Source organism: Stegastes partitus, unplaced genomic scaffold, assembly GCF_000690725.1.
Source record: "Stegastes partitus isolate 25-593 unplaced genomic scaffold, Stegastes_partitus-1.0.2 Scaffold63, whole genome shotgun sequence".
NCBI lineage: Eukaryota > Metazoa > Chordata > Actinopteri > Pomacentridae > Stegastes > Stegastes partitus.
Genome location: NW_007577794.1, coordinates 706,007 through 726,991, shown reverse-complemented (window position 1 = coordinate 726,991; position 20,985 = coordinate 706,007). Strand labels below are relative to the sequence as shown.

At 40.4% G+C, this 20,985-nt stretch overlaps 2 protein-coding genes across 3 annotated transcripts; both read right to left on the bottom strand.

Moving 5' to 3' along the window:
- Positions 1 to 795: 795 nt before the first annotated feature.
- Positions 796 to 11,723, bottom strand: LOC103353179 (stromal interaction molecule 2-like). The gene is made up of 12 exons (XM_008276017.1): positions 10,935 to 11,723; positions 7,940 to 8,070; positions 6,590 to 6,701; positions 6,395 to 6,506; positions 6,169 to 6,284; positions 5,527 to 5,704; positions 5,254 to 5,431; positions 4,980 to 5,141; positions 4,766 to 4,866; positions 4,427 to 4,674; positions 2,494 to 2,689; positions 796 to 2,331 (listed from the first exon to the last, which is right to left on the bottom strand). The coding sequence occupies exons 1-12, from the start codon at positions 11,053 to 11,055 to the stop codon at positions 822 to 824; spliced, it is 3,165 nt and encodes a 1,054-aa protein (XP_008274239.1). The 5' UTR covers positions 11,056 to 11,723; the 3' UTR covers positions 796 to 821.
- Positions 11,724 to 13,105: 1,382 nt separating this feature from the next.
- Positions 13,106 to 20,272, bottom strand: LOC103353178 (recombining binding protein suppressor of hairless-like). Of its 2 annotated transcripts, XM_008276014.1 has the most exons (11): positions 20,139 to 20,272; positions 18,846 to 18,884; positions 18,581 to 18,676; positions 18,304 to 18,469; positions 17,708 to 17,882; positions 16,962 to 17,099; positions 16,757 to 16,869; positions 16,435 to 16,575; positions 15,497 to 15,652; positions 15,237 to 15,340; positions 13,106 to 15,132 (listed from the first exon to the last, which is right to left on the bottom strand). In XM_008276014.1, exons 1-11 carry the CDS (start codon positions 20,156 to 20,158, stop codon positions 14,790 to 14,792), a joined length of 1,491 nt encoding a protein of 496 aa, XP_008274236.1. In that variant the 5' UTR covers positions 20,159 to 20,272; the 3' UTR covers positions 13,106 to 14,789. The 2 variants fall into 2 exon arrangements, with proteins under 2 accessions (XP_008274236.1, XP_008274237.1); XM_008276015.1 differs by lacking the exons at positions 18,846 to 18,884; positions 20,139 to 20,272 and having other exon boundaries at positions 18,304 to 18,420; positions 18,581 to 18,662.
- Positions 20,273 to 20,985: the final 713 nt, after the last annotated feature.

Below are 20,985 nucleotides of genomic sequence, written 5' to 3'. Positions count from 1 at the left end.
ACTTCATTTAAACGTAAAGGTAAGACCGCAATAACTAAAAAAGAAAAAGAAACATGCGTTTTGTGGGCTACCGCTTGTATGTGTAAAAATGCAGATATGAAACATAACCCGTAAACTGCTGCCAATTAAATGGCAAATATGCTACTGTGTAGAGTGCATGTATTTGTAAATCAGATTCTGATGAAGTCAGCGCCTCACCAGCCATGAACCTCACCACACGTCACTATTTCATTCTTACCATCACAGAACATAGATCAGGACTGGGGTGAAAATGTAATTGGGACATCACTAAATTTAACAAAATTTCTCTCTGAACAAAATGCATTCATTTTCTAATGCAGTAAACGTCTTCATCTGAGGTTAAATTGAATTCAAGCATTGCCTCTGTTATACAGAGGAGCAGTGTCACTTAATACATCATTTAATTAATCCTTCAAGCATAGACAAAGCATACAAAACTGCTTCTAAAATAATATATGGTATCAACCATGTGTCTATAAGACTTAAGAACAGACAGTAAACTCAGCTTCAAATGTAAAATAAATAATGTAAATAAACCTCTGTGCTCAACTGGATTGTATGTCTTAGAGGTAACATTCATGTCAGTCATTTTATGGTATTATAGTGGCATGCTATTAGTTACTCTGACTGTACTTTAATTTTGTCTCTGAACATGTACAGTTTTTGGTAAGATTGTACTTTTTTAAACTGCCTTTGACCACCAGATGTCTTCAAAAGAGTTCTAAAGCTTCACTTTCTGATTTCATTTTTTAAAAAGTAAAAAAAAAAAAAATATATTATGATACGTTTACAGCTGATTGTCAGAGTTTCTGAAGACCACTCTGAAGCTTCTCTGGAGTTGAATCATTTTTCTTTTTAAAAAGATTTTTGAGCTTTAAGGATTTCTTGCTCTTCTCTTTTTCCCCGATCTTCCCCTCTCCAGTCTTAGGGGGCAATGCTGGAGTTGGGACGACAACTCTTGGTGGTTGCAGTGGTGGCTCCACCTCTGCCATCAGTCTGCTATGAGGCAGGTTAGGGGTTGAGGCAGAGAGACTGGTTGAGGGTGAAGCCGTGGAGTTGCATGACTTTTCAAGGATTCCATCATACACAAGCTGGCTCAGCGGGCCAGCAGTGAAAAGGTCTGATGATGACTTCCATGGCACCTGGGAAGTTACCATGAGATCTGGCTGTCCAGTTCGACCTGGAGATAAACTTGATTCAGATGCTCCCAACTCTTCCCTTAGTGTTACTTGTTTGGGTATTTCAAATGGAACATCAACTCTATCCCAGGAGATTTTTCCCGTGGGAGTGTCAATGGAACTGTCATCTCTTGGCATTCTTGGTATTCTCCTTCTGAGAGAGCCAGCAGGCATCTCAAATTCATTTCTTAGTATCCTTCTACTTGTTGATGGCTCCAAACCAAGCTCTTGCTTTTCTGTAGAGGATGAGGTATCTAAAAGTGCTTCCAGTTTCTCTCTGGGTAGCAGCTTTAAGGAAGCAGTATCTGCACAATACTCCAGCTCATCTCGAGAGATCTTTCTTGGTGGAGTTCTAGCAATCTCAACCATCTTGTCTTTTGCTAATATCCTCACAGAGGAATCAAGCTGGCATTCTCCTTTACTCCAAGGAAGCTTCCGAGAACTTGTGTCTTGAGACATTCCCATTGTATCTTTCGTAATCCTTCTGGAGTCAAACAGACGTTCAGCGTCATCTCTTGCCATCTTTCTTGAGGCACTGTCCATTGAAACCCCCATCATATCTCTTGATATCTTCCTTGGTGTTGCATCTATTGAGGCTTCAAATTCATTCCAAAAAATCTTTCTCACATCCAGTGGTGAATTGTTTCTTTCTCTGTATGTATTCCTTGGTGGAATTTCCATCAAGTCCCCTATTGTATCTTTCTCTATTTTCCTGACTGGAAACTCTGCATCCAACTCATTTGAAATGCCTTTTCTTAGTGCAACATCTATGGGAACTTCGCTCCTGTCTCGCAGTATCTTCCTTGGTGTAGCATCTAGGAGGGACTCTTCTGCAGACATCTTTAAAGATGAGGTTTCCAAGGAAGTATCCAAGGCTTTGTCTTTTGCCATCTTCCGGTAGGCAACATCTACAGATGCTTCAAGCTCTTCCACTGAAATTTTTCGAACTGGAGATTCAACGACAGCTTCTACTTCTTTATTCAGAGGCTTTGTAATCGGGCTATCTGCAAACAGCTCAGTTTCATCATGATAGAGCTTTCGAGAGGAAGCATCAACAGTGGAACTTGGAAACATTTTGCTGAGAGGAACTGAGGGTATATAGTCTGAGTCTGAGAACCTCTCTTGGGAATCCCTATTAGTAAGAGAAAGGAAGAATAAAAGAAGAGGTTGACGAGAGGAAATAATTAAGGAGTGAACAAAGATGGTATCAACACAAGTGTTGCTGAAAGGTGTTTAAAATAAGCAATGTGTAAAGCCAAAGTGGCCTTTAAAAGTTGTGGGCGGGGAGACGTACTGTTTTTTCAGAGTTTTCAGGAAGAGCCCCTCCTCATCATCATAGCAAGGGTAAGGGGCTCGGATGGGGATGAGAAGGTCGGGGTCTGAGGAGATCGTGGTGGCTGGTGGCTGAGTGATGACACCGGGACGACGTGACCGACGTATGGTGGATCCCTGTGTTCGAGGAGAACGCTTAACTGGAACTGGAACTGGAACTGTGGGGAGGCCAGAGATTAAACAAAGAGCGAAACTGATGAGTCCATATGAAACAGACAGTGGTGTAGGGGCAGTTACATATACGTACCACTTTTTTTTTATCCCTAAAGGCATGGCAACATCAGAAAGTGGCACAGCAAAATTTGTTGCTGACTCATTTCCTTTAACAGTGCACAACAGAAGTGACTTTAACATCACATAAATGTTAAATGATTTAAAATTGTCACCTTAAAGTAATTGCATTGTTTTTGCATAGTGTGTTTGCTTTTATGCAACATTCAAAACTAACAGATTGGATTTACAACATTAGACGGGTTGAGTTGGTTTACCTATTTATTTCAGTTGCCTTAAATATGTTCTGTAGGATTCAAGTCAGACAGAATACTTGGCCAAATCATAGCTTTCACTTTTCTCCTCTAGAATTTCTTGTGCCAGTGTGCCGTAGGTAGTTATCATGATGAGTAATTGTATCGAACAATCTATAAATGTCATCTACCCAACGCCTTTTGCTCTCATGCAGTCACATATCATATTCCCACTCAGTGCTTCACTATCAGGACTATGCATTCCATGTGGTCGTCCTGGTCAGGCTTATGGCAAACATGCCAAACCCCATTTGAGCCGAGCGAATGGATCTTGGTCTTGTCTCATGAAATAATGTACTCCCTACATTATTTAGGCATATTTTCATATTCTTTCGGAAAGTCAATTTTTGCAGTTTTGTGCCAAAGAGAATTGAAAGGTTTTTTTCTTGGATGCTGTTCATAGAAGCCTATGTTATGCAATGTCTGGAACTCAGATTTCCACTAAAAACCCCTGTCCCAAGTCTAATGCACTTGCCCATTTTTCAAGACTGATTGTGAAGGCAGCGCACTGTGTAGCATCACTTCAGGAGGACAGCAACTACAGCTTTGATTAATGGTGCTAAGGCTCATTCTGTATGCTATAAATGTGTTTTGACTGATTTTTAGTTGGTCATTGACCAGCCTGTATCATTTTTCATATTTGTGATCATAGTCAAAATCCTCCAGCAATCCTGTTCAGTGTGGAGTCATGATGCAGACAGACACACCTCCATGCTTCACTGTCAGGACTATGTATTGAATGTGGTTATCCTGGTCAGTAAGTCAGAAGTTAAGAACGTTCTGGTGTTCTATGATCATTTTAGAACTATGCATCCATTTCCATGTTTATGCACTTTTTTATCCTCTGTAGGGTCACGGATGGGCTGGAGCCTATCCCAGCTGCCTTAGGGCGAAGTCAGGATATACCCTGGACAGGTTGTCAGTCTATCGCAGGGCTACGCAGAGAGACAAACCAGCACACTCACATGCACACCTACGGACAATTTAGAATCAGTGGAAGCCAGAGAGGCCAATTTGATCACGTGTATTCAGTTTTATTTCACAGCTTATATATTTTCTAACTTATGTATCAGAAATCACAGTGTTCACTTTTGTTGCAATGAGTTTCTACTATAGAGTCTGTATTTTTCATACAGTCTTTTATGGACACCATACATGCTATGGTTGTATCCCACATACATATTGACAAATTAAGAAAAAAAAAAAAAACATGTAATGAGTGGAGAACAACTGAAGTTGTTTCCATACAAGACAAGAGTGGTCAATCAAGGATTAGATGATTACAAAAACTGTACAAATTACATTCTACCACTTTTAGCACCAGGTGCCAAACTGACTGAACACTCAAAAAACATTATCTCTGTCTCTTACCTGGCATCTGTGGTAAGATTGGAGACTCCTCTAAGAGATCCTCTATAGATCCATGCATGGAGCTGTGACATGAACAAGATGACTGGGGCATTCGAGGCAACCCCAGAGCAATTGAGTCTGAGTAGAGCAGGGCAGTAAGGTTTGCTAGGCCAGAATTCCTGATGATGGGGAAGCCACAGAGGAGCTCAATCTGCTGCCAGCGATGAAGGCGCTCCCGCAGGCAGGCCGTTACTTCAGACAAGGCATTCCTTTGGATGATATAAAGACATGGTGATTAGATATTACATATTTATTATGACAGACAAAAACAAAATCTGCACAGGTCATTTTGTGACTCACTTTGCCTCCAGGATTTTGTGGTCAACCTGGTCCAAAGAGGAGCTGTGGGCCACATGGAGTGTTCCCAACACAGAACTCCTCTTCTTCTTAATCCTCTCTGCCTGCACGTAAGCACAGGCGCAAACTAGTTTGAAGGCATGTAGGTAGGAATTGTACAAATTGGCTCCATTCATAAATATGTTTTTCATTTATATATACTGTTTGTATGCATTACCTCTTCCTTGGCAGTAGCAAGCTGCAGTTCAGCACTCTGTTTTTTAACATTGTAGTACTGAACCTCTACCTCATGTGTCAGCTGCAGCCACTGCTGAAGAACCTCTGAGGCAGTCCAACTAGCCTGCATATCCTTCTCAGCCTGCTTCAGTGCTCCACGGACCTGGAGAAGTAGCATCAGATAAATGTTAGAAATCAGTGGGTAGAAGAACACAGTTAAGCGTAAATCCTTTACATCTTTAAACCTTTCCAAACAAAGATGACAGTGCGTCTACCTGCTCCAGCTCCTCTTCTGCATATCGCAGGCGGCTGAGCTCACTGACCGCTCCCTGCCTCAGCTCGTGCAGACGGTAAGCTTCTTCCTGTGCCCCCATGATCTCATCTCTCATCTTCTCCTCCAGGTTCTGTTTCTCCTCCGCCACATTACGCTTTTCCTCCTGGGCTTGCTCCAGTCTGAGTAAATGAAAATACTTTTAGTTCAAATATACAAATCAAACTCAATTTGGTAAAGGCAAGCGACTGACAAAGAAAAACTACTGGATGCTTACTGCTCCTGTAGGTCTATGAGGCTCTGTTCAGCCCTCTGCAGACTTTCTAAATCCTTCATCATCTTGGCTATGTGGACTTTGCTGGCTTTGTTCTGGGCCTGAGCAAACCAACAGCCTCCGACTCCCATCACCACTGACACAATGAGTAGCAGGTCCTTCATGTAGTTATGAGGGGGGCCTTTGATTGAATGAAAAAAACGATCATTGACGGTAGCTGTACCATGCAGTACATACACTCACTAACCACTTTAGTAGGTAAAGCTGTGAAATCTAATGAAATTTTAAGTTTTTGTTGATGTTTTCAAAAAGCTAATAATTCTACTGTATGTTTGTTATTGAAGTCTTAGTGGGTGGTGGTCTACTGCATCATATGTAAAAGTGTACCCACTTCCCGTTTGTTAATGGAGTGGACAAGATATTAGGAACAGAACAAAAATGTGAGCAAATTTAGCAGTTGTGTTCACTGATCAATCCATTAATGCTGACTTTAAATGAAAGGTTTAGGGAAACTACTGGAGCTTATCTGAGAAACAGTGAAGATTTAGTAGGATTGTACGACAAAGAGGCAATAGGCAAACCAGGAACAAATATACTAAAGAGACATATGAGTAGGGAAGGAGAGAGCAGGTGATTTGTTCTTACGTGTAGGTGGTCCAAACAGAACCACATCCAGAGCTTTGATGTTGAGCTTCTGTTTATCTCTCTGGTCCTGAACTCTGAGCTGGATGCTCAGAAATGAAGGTTCATTAGCTGCAATCCTGTAAACAGATACCATTGACAGAACCGGTTCAGTGTTCATGTGGCACACAACAACAAATGCCTTGTTTTTACTGAGAATTAGTCATACATTCACGTTGGATATTCTCACCTGGGGAGTGTGTTTCCATTGACCTTAAAGTCTTTAAAGTTCCTCTCATACTGTGGCAGCTCAACAAAGTCTTTCAGCCAGCGGACCACCTCCTCTTGAGTCCAATTATGTACTGAAAAGTGACACAAAAAAGTTAGTAGTAGAACTTGATACCTTTGGACACAAACACACACTTTGCCTCACATACATGCATACCTTCAGACGACTTCCATCCCCTCCAGAGCTCCTCCACTGTGATGTGCTGGTCTTCTCTGTGCAGGTTGTTGTGCTTGTTGGTCTGCTGCTGCTTCATGTCCTCAATAATGAACTGCAACAGCAGAGAATAGTACAGAAGTGAAAATAAAGACCTTTATTCAGAAACGACTTTAAAAAAAAAAGAAGGGCAGGGATCACGAGTACATAATGTTATCTGAACATTATCTCTGTCCAATATAAATTTGGTGGGTGTTGTAATGTATCTTGTACTTGGATTTCAACCTCGGAAAAAACTAGTGGGTGTTTTGAGATTGCGTTTATTTAGAATGGATGCAGGAGCGTTGGTGTGTATTGCAAACTTCAGTGATTGCATGTGTGTGGCAGTGCAGCGTTGGAATGTGTTCTTGGCTGTAAACGGAGGCTTCATATGATGGCTAGTGGAACCTTGGGACTTTGATGAGCCCAGACCCCTTCCCTGACATCTCTATGGCTACCGCAACCCGAGCCCCTGGATACTTTATCCCTGAACTGCATTCTGAAAGGCAAAGGCTCTGTAGAATTCTGAGTTTACTACCAACTCCACAGACAACAAGACACTAACAGACCCTCTGTGCAGGATACTTTACAGACTATTTACTCTGAAATTGTAAAATTAAGAGAACAAATGTGCAACAGAAGACACAAATCACAAATGCACAGTTGTGCACTTGTGCTGATATGCTTACATACAGTAAATGTCTTTACACACATATAGACAACCATATACAGCAATTTGAACAGCAAATGAACTTTAAAAATCATCCGTTTTTTACATCAACAGTGAGCAAAGTCTTGTATTGGGCTAATTAACCAAATGTTTTTCTCTTGACAAAAAAAGGGCTTGACTGATAATCTATAACACTCTTTTACAACACAATTTTGTCATATTTAAGAACAAATAAGTAAAGTTTATTAGTTATGTCTTCTCTGCTTTTTCCCTGCTTTGCACAATAATGCATCTGAGGCCAGCATATCTTGTCAAGTCGTTTGTGGCAACTAAAACAAACTGGCTGAAGAATAAGGGAAAGTCGAGTCAGGAAACACTACGAGCAGTTATACTTTTAAGCATGACTATGAAGGTCACAAGTGTTACAGTATTCTATTAGTGCAAACCAATTTTGTCACTGAGCCAAAAGCAAAGTTATACTGTTGCTATCCTTGAAGGAGCATTTGACTCTTCCACCAGCCAGGACACCTGTTGTTGCGCTACTTTGCCCTGTCTGTCTCTTTCGCACAAGAACACATGCGAACAGAGATTCACTGCAACTCAGAAAATGAGACAAAAATTTTCAGAAAGAGCAACATTTGTACCTCCACGCTCTCCTCCACCTCAATCCCGCCATCTTGGTCGTCGTCCATCATCTGGTGGATGCTCCGCAGGGCGTCCAGGCTGTAGCGATCAGCCTCGCTCATACATGGTGGAGACACCACCATGCAGGGGTCTACATGGGAGGAGAAGGCAATGGCATATCAATCGTTATTTAACTCAGTTTATCCACAGAATACATGTCATCTGTTCATGAATCCAGCTTAACCAGTTCATTCAGCAAATATATAGATTTTAGTTTGTGCGTCCACTGCTACTTTTAGAGCAGACCCAAGGAACAACCATCTCATCATTCCAGTACCAAGACTTCCTTTTAGCTCATACAGAAAGTGCACAATCAATAATATTCTTTCTTCTGTGTGTCAGAGGCAGCAGTTTCTTTAAAAATCTTCATTTGAATCACCAATTGCTAATTGTATTTTAATGCATTATACAAGGCGTCCTGCATTCAAGTGGTTAAGATATGTGCAGTAAGACACATGTAATTTCAGCATCACCGTTTTGATTCTGGAGATTGACATTTCTTACATTTTTCACATTCCTTCCCTGTGTTTTCAGTGTATCTCTACTGTTTTCTGTCAATAAAGCTTAAAATGAAAACCCGAAGTTTATTGAACTAATGAAATAATTAAAAAAAAAAAAAAAAAAAAAGTGCGGCATTTCTATCTACAAAAATTAAAATGATGGGGCATGGATAATAAATCAATGACACAATCAGTGCAATCACATTGTTGACAATTAACAATCTCACCTCAGAATTTATTTATTACCTACACTGACCTTTAGGTGAGGGTGTTTTGTCAGTGGGTGTTTCAAGGTTCAAGAATGAACTTTGTTTGTCCAAAATGTTTGTAACGATCTTTTGTTACATCAATCGTTTAAAGCATTTTTAAGCCAGTTTTAACGAAAGGGTTGAAGTTATGACTTTTCCTATAGAACAGTGTCTAGTCAGTCAATACCAGAACTCTTACATAGTTCTCAAATCTCAAATAAAAAGAGGCAGATGTATTTGAAACTAGAGACTGAAAAGTTTTGTCATGTTACTGTTTGTACTATAGAACTTGAAAACTTAAACCAGGAAGACAACAGCAAACTTTATAGACAAACATATTGTTTCCCTTATGTCCCTCCAAGAGTGGCTCAGATTGTCATCACAAAAATATGTTTGACCGATGAGTTTAAGCCTCAATCCCTAACTCCAGCACACTATAAAAGAAATCAAAATGCGTACAGAATGTACATAATGCTGAGGCAGTGAGAACTCCCTGGTGGAATCGTAGCCAAATTACTGTAATTAGGCTTTAAGTCACGGTATGTTCCCGGCACGAGAAGGCAGGAATACTGATGGACGGGAAGATGACGCGTTGCTTTCCGTCATCTGTCCACTGAGTCAGAGCCCATTTTTGTCTTTGTGACTGTAGAGCTCGGGTGCTCCGATGGGCAATGGACTGAGGGGTCAAAGGTGAGCTAGTTAAACCCACTATTAGCCAGCTCCAGTAACACCCGCTGCCAACAATATAAAGAAGAATTCAGCTGAAGGGAACAGTGATGTCTGGGTCAAAAAAAAAAAAAAAAATTATAATAATTGCTTACTGCTCAGCACCCTGCAAAAATACTGGCATAATCTCAAAACTAATATTTTTCTATTCCATCTAGCACAAATGCTTTTGTAACTCCCACATGTTTAATAAAAGTGGCGACCCTAAGAGTACGCGAGCATGAGACAATTCTGTGACCACGACCAACACATAGCGAGATAAAGCAGATAAGAAGGTTTCTAGACGTAGAAAGCCCAACAGATATTGAATCTAGGGAGTGAAATGGCATCAAATGACTGTTTCCTTGTTCAATGTTTGCATTTGTTACATTTCATATGTGAACTGTTATTTTCAAGACAGCTATTAGGAATTGTTCATTCAAAACTAAAATATAAATGTCTCAACAGTCACATTTCAGTTGATGTTGTCAATATCCTGAAAAAATGGAGACATTTGACAGTAATGATGTGATGCAGACTTTTTCCACTGTTCACACATCCAGGTGATGTATATCAATGTACACAGCAAAGTCACTGTTCTCTTGGTTGTTGATAAAAATTGCATTTCTCAAGAGTGAGGAGACCTCTCAGCTGTAGAGGGTATTAAATGTCAGCGGTGTATGCAAAGGCCCTCAGAAGAGAGTGTGTGTGTGTGTGCGTATATTACTCATGTTGTGAGGACACAAATCTGTAAAGACAGACACATTGTGGGGGCTCACCTCCCTTTCAAGGACTAAAGCAAATCATTATATTTTAGGGTGAAGAATTGACTTAATGTTGGAGTGAATGTAGTTTTAGTTTGGCTAGGCCAGCAGTGGTCGGGTTAAGTTTTCAGGGAATGTATGATGTGTGTGCTCTGAGGTGACTGGAAAACGTGTGTGTGTGTGTGTGTGTGTGTGTGTGTGTGTGTGTGTGTGTTTATGTGTTTATGAATGTGTATTGTTGGTGTCCCTTCAAGACCTCCACACATGACCTGAGTTTAACCTTTACCACAGGTGAGCAGGTGGTTTAAATGTCAGTGAGGACAGTATCAATAAACACCCCAAGCCCACATTTCTAAAGCTGGAGCACATATTAAAAGTATAATGCAAAACAAAACAAAACAAAACAATAATAACAGTTATAATGATAAAGTCAGCTATTCTCAGTGGGTAAATGGAGCTTTCTCACTCTGTCGTTCAAAATGGACTAAAGGGGTAATAAAACAAGGTAATTTCGTCACGTGAGATTTTTATTTAAACGAGATTTTAATTTCTATCAGTTAGATGCAGGATTAAAATAAGTTAGAATGAAAACAAACCATGAAAAGTTTCAAAACAGACGCATGACAGACTATCTTTCTGTAGTTGGCGATGAAAGACTTTCTCAGCATTGCCAAGCGTCCCTATATGAATCAGTTTTCCCCTTTCGTTGGCTGGAGGCATCAAACAGTAGCTGCATACCTGTAGGGTCGAAACCGGCGCTCCCACCGGGGAAGGTGAAGCCGTGGAGGTCTCCGGCACTTTGCGCGGCCACGAAGAGCGCAGCGGGGAAAAGGAGCAGAAGAGGGGAGAGAGGAAGCATTTCTCTGTAATACTGTCGTCCAGAATGGAGAAACACCCTCAAAGCAGAAGGGAGAAGGAACAAATACAGAACCAGCAGCCGTTTAGGAGGCACCGGTGTCAGCGCGTGAAGCTGTTAAGCGATCTGTGTTGCTATTACGGGTACAGACCGGGGGCGAGATGTGATACTGATGTTCACTTGAGAAATCAGGCGAGCGGCACTAGTGTGCAATTTAAAATATATAAAAAAAGGTTTTTAAACACTTCAAAATGCTTGGAGGAATATTGTTTGAACTTTCATCCAAACACAAGAAAGCCGTGCGTCAAAGTTCTCAAAACAACAACAACAACAACAACAAAAAACCCCACACAGATTCTTCTATGGTAAATCCATACTCGATCTGACAAAACTGTCAAAAGAAATGGTCCTGATCCATCGTGCGTAAAATCCAGACAAGGACTTTAAAAGGTTCATGAAAACAGATGACGTATAAATGGGAAGGCAGGCGCAGGAACCGTCACTGCTCCTCGTGTCCGGTCTGTTTGTGTCTGCTGTGGGTCTTTTCATAAAGTCGTACTTTAGTCATACGAGCAGTTCTCTGTTCCCTCTTAATATTCTTTCTCTTCTTTCACCCCTTCCCCAACAGAGACGTCGAGATGTAACGTCTTTACGCAGAACTAACGCTCTCTTCCCATCTCTCTCTCTTTCTCGCTCTCCCTTGCAGCATCTTATGTTTCCTAACCTAATTCCAGACCCAACATATACATATACACGGAGGCCAACTATCCCAGTTTGCTGATCCACCATTCAACAGGCATTCCTTCTAGATCATTTACTATCCAAACTGACGACACTGACGCTGGTTTCCACGAATAATCAATTAAATCTCCATAAACCTCACTATGGGAAGTGCAGCTTAAGATCAAGATGCCAGTAATAGCATCCTACATGAAATCATAGGCCGACTGTCTGGGTCAGACAGTTGTATCCTTGTTTGCAGTTCTTTAGGGGCTTAGCAAATGTTTGCACACCTGTTGTTGGGTTTCCATTGATGTCTACATGCTGCCACTGCCATTTCTCGGACACACTAGCTCAGAAACACTCAACACACGTATGGCCTATAGTAGAAACATTAAGGGAGTGAGGGACACAAGTAGTGCACACAACTGCACATACACACAAAAACTTTAACAGCAACAAAGTGTCAAGTTTCATTCCAGCAATCCAGCTCCCAGTTTTAAAAATAGTGTGACAGCTATGACCTCTACCCTGTGGAGCATGCCCAAGTGGCAAGAGTCCAAGAGGGCCTCAGCAGGATAGCAGTGAGTGTACGGTGTAAATGCATTTTACATGACTGCATCTGCTTTGCGACTATAAGACACAGAGGAGGAGATGGGATGGATGATCGAAACAGCCACCAAAACAAGTAGCACAAAGCTACAGCTTGTTATTAATCAAGACCCTTAGCTGAGGAAGATTTTCTAGGTTGATTTTACTTGTACACACAGAAAAGATGAATGAAGGCGATATAAGGAAAGAGCTGTGAGATACAAACAGCAGGAAACAGGAGTTAAGAAACGTATTCACTAAACACAAGAACATTGAAGCTGCCAATATAATGACACAAGATGTTTAAGCACCTTAAGCCACTTCTGACTTACACAACCCCTGGCTTGTAGATGGTGTGTGCATGGTCGACTGACCAAAATGTCAAAACAAGGCAAAGTTGCAAGAAATAAATAGCCAACTAAGAGAGCAGACTGGAAAACTGGGCAGTGCACTAACCAAAAAAATCAATCCTCTGAAATCTGATTTTATCAAATGTCCAAATGAGCAAAAAAGTTGTGGAACAAGGTGGGAATCCAAGATTAATGTGTTGTTGGAAAATGACCAACGAAGTTAACAAAAGTCGATCAAATAAAACATTTCTAATCAAATCAGGAGGTGGTGCAGACAGCATAGAGAGAGGTGTCACTGGAATGTTACAGTGTAAATACTTAGCCAAGCAATTATAAAGCTACTTCTCAGAAATGCTGAAAACACATGTAAAAACTCTATTGACTCACATCACTGTCATTAACACGTTTACTTACCTTCTATTGCTGTCGTGTTAATCTTGAAACATGATACACAGCACAATACAAAAAAATGATGGAAATAACTTGGGAGAAATTTCAACAAAGTACTAAAACTGTAGGTAGTTGGGGCGAAACACTGATCTTGATAAACAGGTTTAAAGTTCCATTTTTATGTTCATTCAACTTCGTTCATTCAAGAACAGCCACAGCTTTTTATATCAAAATTAGTTCTAATGTATTTGCAGTCAAAAGACACGTTTGACAAAACTAAATTCAACAAGGGTCAATATCACCATGACATCACTGAGAAATCTGTGACCTGCTCGGGTAGCTATGAAGCTACAAGGCAAAGACGGTATTAAAGCTCTTCTTCCAACACATACGCACAAACTCAAAGCAAAACTTAAAGCCCCTCCAATTACAGAAAACATTAAAGATCCACAATATCTGCAATATAAGTATTATATTAACAGTAAAGATCAAATCTTTAACATGACCAGCCAGTTTTGACGCTTGTTGTTTGTTCTGCGACTTTCTCACTTTCTCTGAAAATGTGCAAGAGATCAGACACCCAAGTTTGTTTGTTTTTTGTTAAAAGGCTTCACTATTGGAAAAAAAAAAAAGAAAAAGACACAAAAAAGAAGTAGTGTGGTGTCTTAAACTCTGCTAACAAGAGGGACTGATTGTTTAGATTTGAGTTTAAGCACAGGGTATGAGAAGAGCATCTGGATTAGAAAACAGAACACAGTGATAGTGTATTACATATGAGCAAATGCACACACTACATTCATCAAAAAGGTCATCTTTGATATTAAGAGCAAAAACAAATTGGCCTAGAAAATATAAAGTAGCTAAGCCAATAACTGCAGGCTGACATTGGCATGTCCTCATTTTCTAAAGTGCCTCCTTAAAAACAAAGCCTGACTGATTCTTTTTCATTCTGGTGCAGCTCAGTGAACTGATAATGTTTTGGAAATGACAACTAAGTAAGTATGTGTTAAAAAAAAACAAGTGAGGAGATAAGTAGGGAATCTGTAGTCAGACTGTTAAACATCCTAAAAGTCATTTCCACTTTGACCACTCCACAGAGACAAAACAGAAATAGGTGCCAACACCATGACAAACTCTATTTGGTAACAAAAGTGAATGTATGTACTATGCAGTACTATACAAAAATGTCAAAATGTACCTCAGCAAAAGCTTATAAAATATATAATGAATAAAATATTATAATATTCCTTGGTCCAAAGAAACTAAGTTAAAAAATTTCCCTTGCTTACAACAGTTAAATCAACAACTTTTTCTGTAAAAATATGACCTTGGTAGTAAGAAAGCATAATGAAAGTAGCTTCCAAACCCACTGGTATATAAAAACAAGATGCTTATTTTACAAATCCCATTGCTGTGAGAGTCAGACAGTACATTCACCTCCTTTTAGGACAAACATCTTGGATATCCACAAGAGGGCACTAAAGTACAGAGTCAGTTATCACAGGCATTTTCTTTAAACTTGTCTCCCCCCCAAAAGTCTCAGCCAGTTCTCGTGATTTCACAGTCGCTTTAATGATGAGCTTCTTAGCTTGTGTGCAATTCTTCACAGGTCCATGAGTCTCTTTGGAGTACATGTCCGCATTTTCTCTCTCAGTCATTCGTAGCACACACACAAAACAAGTATCACTATGACAGCACCGACATGGTTGACGCCGACGACGACATGCCTGAGTCACTGCTGCTGTAGGCCCCGTGGCTTTCTCCAAGCCCGCCCAATGAAGATGAAGGTGAAGATGAGGACGCTGGTGATGATGAAGAGGTGCTATGTGACCGCAGAATGGCCCCAGCAGCACTGCAGTGGGGTCGGGGACCTGGTTCTGGGGTGTAAGTGAAGGTTAAGGCAGTGGCGTAGATGATTCCATCATTGCGGACCAGCGTCACAGGAACCTGGACCGGCTGCCTCACCCAGCGCCACCCCTCTCTGAAGGCAGAAATATCCGGCACTACACACAGGACACTCTCTCCACACCTGGGGGAGCCAATGGATGAGATAAGGCTTGATTATAGGCATCGTAACACAGAACCCCTCATACACACACACACACATATATAAACCCTCACAGACACTTGTACCTGTACATGGTGTCGGCCTCCACGTCCCCGAACCACACTCTGAGGTTAGGAGTGAAGTTCTGTCCCGTCAGCTCTAACATGGCCACATCTCCGCCACCATTTAACTATACAAGGACACACAAAAACTGTCTTTAAAGATCCCTCTTGGCTGAGTAAAAATTTAAACAGGGTGTAGTTGGTGAAGAAAGTACTACTCATGTTTGCTGGTAAAGTGGATAATAAGCATGTTTTTAACAGAAAAGGCTGCAGGTGTACCATACCTGCAGACTTTCTACCACAGGGACAGGTGTGACTGGTGTGGGGACGGGGCCCATGCCCTCATAAAAGGTGTACTCTGCTTTGTCAGTGCTAATGATAGTCCAGGAAGCCCCATCGTTAATAATTTCCTTGTTAGTTTCTTTGGAGCATGGTGTCGCCTGAAGAAATAAAACAAATAAAAAAAACTCCTTAGAAACAATTTCACTTCCCACTTTTATGCCTAACCAGGCGAAAAATATACATTTGCAATGACATGGTCAAACACTGAACACTTTTCTCTTGCCCTGGAATGCTCATTACAACAAATACGTCAAACTCCAGTGTGGGTACTAATTTCACAACGAACAACCACTGTGAACAATACTCTCATCAGATGACTTTATATTCTGTTGGGACTGAAAGAAACAGCAAAAAGGTTTTTCTACAATCAGTGTTTAAAGTTATTACAGTAATTAAATGTATGTCCACAAAAAGCCATCAAACAATAATTCTTATGAAAACTATTTATTGCACTTCCAAATTGCCAACCAAAGTATTCTAATGTCTATTTGCTTTGGAGAATGAAATAAAAATATGAGATTCTGAATAGTTGGAGTCTTAAATGTCTGTCCATGTCTGTCAATTAAATGTTTTGTTTTTGGGGGGGGCAAAATTAAGTCTTTGTAACAGATATGTGTACTTTTTATTCATCTATGTGGCAATTTGATATGCAATCATTAAAAAAAAAAAGGACTGAATTACATTTTAGCCTTGAGCAGTTTCAAGGTTTCCAAAAGTCCTTGATTTATCACACTTGGGCAAAAGAGCCATCTGCTGTCTCACATCTCAGAGTATTCTTTATTAAGTGTTAAAACTGCAGTTGAGGAATGCAGTAAACTACTCAAGTATGTATGTGTGTGTGTGTGTGTGTGTGTGTGTGTGTGTGTGTGTCACTGTGCACCTGGAACTGGATGATCCTCTCCTGTGAAAGACAGAGATACATCCTGTCTGTATCTTTCAGGTAGAAGGCACACTTGTGAAGCTGGGACACTGGGTCATCGGCATCCAATAATGCTGTTTGCTTGTCTACTTTGCGAATAACCTGAGGAAATGGGGCAAAAACACCCATCATGAATACACAGCAACAAACCCTATTCACTGTTCAACACATCTGAAAACGTTGCGTAGCACAAACATCCCTACACATGCACTAAGTACACCAGTGTAATGACAACTCATTTTCTTACAAACAACAAATAAGTGACATAAGAGTCGACACATACGAGTCTCGGCAGGGCCATGCCAGTAACAGAGCACACCAGTTTGACTGTCTGGCCATAGTGAATGTAGCCATCTCTTACAGCAAACTCCTCTCCTTCAGACTCCTCATCATCCACTAAACAAAAACACCAACATTTCAAATTTTCACCATAGTTGACACATAAAATGATAGAAAAAAAAATGCAGACAAACCAAGGCGTGACTTACGGAGGTGGATGTAGAAGGCACCCCACTGCTGGGAGCTAGCATGAAAGTTTCCTCCTTCCACATGGAGATACCTGGTACTAACTGTCTGGGAACGCAGGCGATTAAACAAGGCCACCTTAGTCCCTGATGCTATACACACTAGGGAGAAAGAAAGGGAAAGACAAAACTAAAATCTTTTACAAATCAGAATTAATTGTGAGGATGTGGTGAAACCAAACAGTCTTGCTTAAGCCCCGTTCACACACGCTCCCTGTTCTGTTAATCTAATGGCAATTTAGCATTTTGGCTTCATATCTGAATGTGCACCCATTTCCATAAAAGTCTCATTGGCAAAATTTCAGTATCGCTGTCAACACAGCACTAGTCTGAACTGAACTGTCTCATTAACAGATATGCACAGACAGGCAATGGTATTTTAAGTTGTTTCAAGTCATTAGGGGAAGGTCATTTTCACCATTTCAGCACCAACACTCATCCAGAAACATCACAGAGACAGTTAATGCACAGTTTGTGTGCCAAAATCACAACTCAACTTTTCACGTTCTTTCCTCTACAATTTCTAATCTATAAGGCTACAAAATGAAATGTCCATAAAAATATAACTTTACTGCAATGAGAACAGGAACAGCTTCGAATGACACTCAACAATAATTCCTGTAAATCAGAGTCATTGTCGTCCCCAACAAGACAAGCTTTAAGAGCTTTAGTGCATGTATGTGTGTGTGTTTACAAGTCCTGTAACTCACAATCTGCATTTTTCAAGGACTGTTTCTTCTTGGAGGGCTTGGAGATGACCTTGATTCTCTTGCTGAGGAAGACTCCTATGTTGGAGCTGTTTCCGTATAACATCTTCACAGACAGCATGAAGTGCTTCCTTTTATCGGAGTCACTGATATACAGTGTCTTAGCTGTGCAGAAGTGCTGCCACAGGGAAAAACAAAAAAACAAAACATTGAAGGATTTTGTGTGAGGATGTGGCTTTTTGTTTGCCCCCCTTTCACTTCCCTCTTCTCTCATTCGGAGAACAAGGTTGTTAGGGACACTCGGGCAAAAAGAAAACATGAGTATGGTATGCAACAATATCAGTTACAGAGTGAACATAGTTAACAAGATTCTTCTCAGCAAGCAGAGGATATGGTCAAACTGCAAAGCAAAGCAGCTGTGGTTACTTTGCATGGTTGATCAGCAGTAGAACAGAAAACAAAATGGCAACTTTATTACTGCTAGAATAGTTGAATAATCGGAAGAGTATGTAAACAGATAAGCTTTTAATCACCCACAGTGAAGATTATTTGTACAATCACAAGGAAATATGCAAACTGTACAATTATAAAGGACCCACCTTCCCCTCCAGATTCAGTTGCTGCATCTCCTGTTCGCTGTTGCCTATCCCAATGAAAGCACATGGCTGGGCCTCCTGCTCTGTGCAGCCCTCCTTCTCCATATTCTCTAACTTCTTCTGCCAGCCAGTGCCCAACAGATACACACATGGTGGAGGACAGAAAAACCTAATTGACACAGGCAGAAGTATAACAAAAAAAACATACCTAGGCTCAATAACCACAATCTCAACAACAGGCAAATTCAAAGTATGCAACTTTAAACAGTCCCAGACTAACCGTTTTTCATTGCCATATGACTTTTGTGCAACTTTCGCATGTAGTATGAGCACTGTTTGATCGTCTTTCTCCTTCAAGTAATTCCTCATAGCCTCTCTGAAATAGGGGGGAAAACACATATTAAAATTTTAACATCAGCATACAAATTGTTCTAACATCAACAATATTTTTTGAGTTATTTTTTTTTTTTTATCTTCCTGCACTGATTTAAAAAAAGTTTTGAAATGTTTGCATTGTGAAGGACTTGCTCCGTTTCTCTTTGTACCTTGTCAAACGCTGAGGTTGAGGTCGCTCACCGAACTTCCTGCAAAACAAAAACATCATGGCGCAAGGTGTTTATGCGTGGTTTCAGTGCCGGGCGACTGAAGCAGACATGAAAACAAGCTTGGTTGAAAGTGGGCAGAAAAAAACATAGTGGTACAATACACAATGTCAGTGACATCTTTAAGGCAGGCGTGCTTGTATTTTACAGTGGTAAGAACTAAAGCCCCGCACCATCGTCTGCTCAGCTACAAGTGCTGCAGGCAGTGCTGAGAGTACTGTAAAGAATGAAGTCGGAGTGTGCTGAACAAAGATTCAGATTCAGATTCAGATTTGTTTTATTGTCATTGTAACAAGTACAACGAAACGTAAGGTATATATAAGAACTTGTAGAACAATAAAAACTTTGTAAACACTATATACAAACAGTGTGATGGCACTATTTCTAAATTATCTTACACATCTTTTCCGAGTTTTCCTTTTGTATAACATATATGTCGATAATGACATATGTGTGACAAGCTGAAATCGGCCAACAAATACATCAGTCAAGTTCAGATAAATGCATAAAACGACACCTCCTCACATACTAAAGAGTCTGCATCTGCTTCAGGGTATTTCAGAAGCAGAATGGAGCTACTACACAGTATACAGCAGTGTAGCAATAGATGTACAAGTTTAACAGTGTTACTGTAAAGTAGTATCAAGAAACAACTCTCTTTTTCAGCTGCTTTCAGTTGAGAGGAAAGTTATATTAAAACAATAAATGTGCGCTTAAGAACGTCAAAATTTGACTTAACAAGCAAAAAAAAATGTTTTAACCACTTAAACCAAGTTCAATTTGTGATAGCAATGTCTGAGTAATTAGTCAGTGTGTGTGTATGTATGTATATATATATATATATATACATACACACATATACACACACACACATATATACACATATATGTAGTGTGCTCAACTTGCTAAACCAGAAATGAAACAAACGCACAAGGGGTAGACAAGCCAAAAAAGGAAAACTGCGAACTGACAAAAAGTTTCTGAATTAGTTTAAAACTTGTCTAATATTGTGAGTAACTTCAACAAAACGGCTGAGAAACCACGAAGAATAGTTTTGCACCACTGACCCCGCATCGAGCCATAAGGCAGAGCTCAGGGGGGTAAACTTACTGGGAGCGACGCGGGGGTACAAACACCCACGACATCACCCGAAAACACCACAAACCGGGAACCGCTCCGCCACAAGGAACACTTAACATTTTTCAATAACATTATGCTTTGAATGTCTGCACTTACCCCGTAACAACGGGCGCCATCTTCCGAATAACTCTCTCCCCCCCCTCGAAAAAAAAAGAAAAGTCCAACAATCGCGAGATCCCTCCCCCAGCCCCCTCAGCACAGCCAACGGCACAACAGAAGAACCAGACTGGAAGCAAAAGAAGGGAGAGAGGGAGAGCGGAGGGGAGATAGAGGGGGAAGGTGTGACGGGGCAAAGGGGTGAGAAGTGGGGGGGAGGGAGGGGCGACAGGCTGAGGGCAGACGCCAAAACAACAGGCGTGGGAAAGTTACAAAGTCACGCGAGAGCCGAAAAACTCTCACAATAGACATGAATGAAGATGGAGCAAAGATGTCGCGAGATGAGGAGGCACACGCTCTTAACTTGCTTTTTTTTTCTTCCATGGGGCACTCACGATGTAACTCGATTCCCACGCCTGATTGAGCAATAAGCAGACTACACCTTTCTACAACGAAGAGCTAGAAACACAGCAAGAAGATTAAAAAAAAAAAAAAAAAAAGTGCTAGATGAACTGCAGCAGCAAAAATATATATAGTTAAAGACAGTAAATCATCCACATTATAAGGCTAATAACTATTATTCTCAGAGAAAATAATTAATTATAAATACAATTTTAGGTCCTTTAAAAAAAAAAAAAAAAAGCCTAAAATAAAGTACCACATTAGAACAAATCACAGTCAACCTCACACAACAGCAAAGAATATTTTTGGAATATATTTTTATTAAATAAATGCATCTTCAAATTATGAATATTAAAAAAAAGTATAAAAGTTTAACAAAAAAGTAATCAATTCAGTGCTAAATGAGCAGTTGTCCTAAAATCTCTGACAGCATTTGGATATTCTA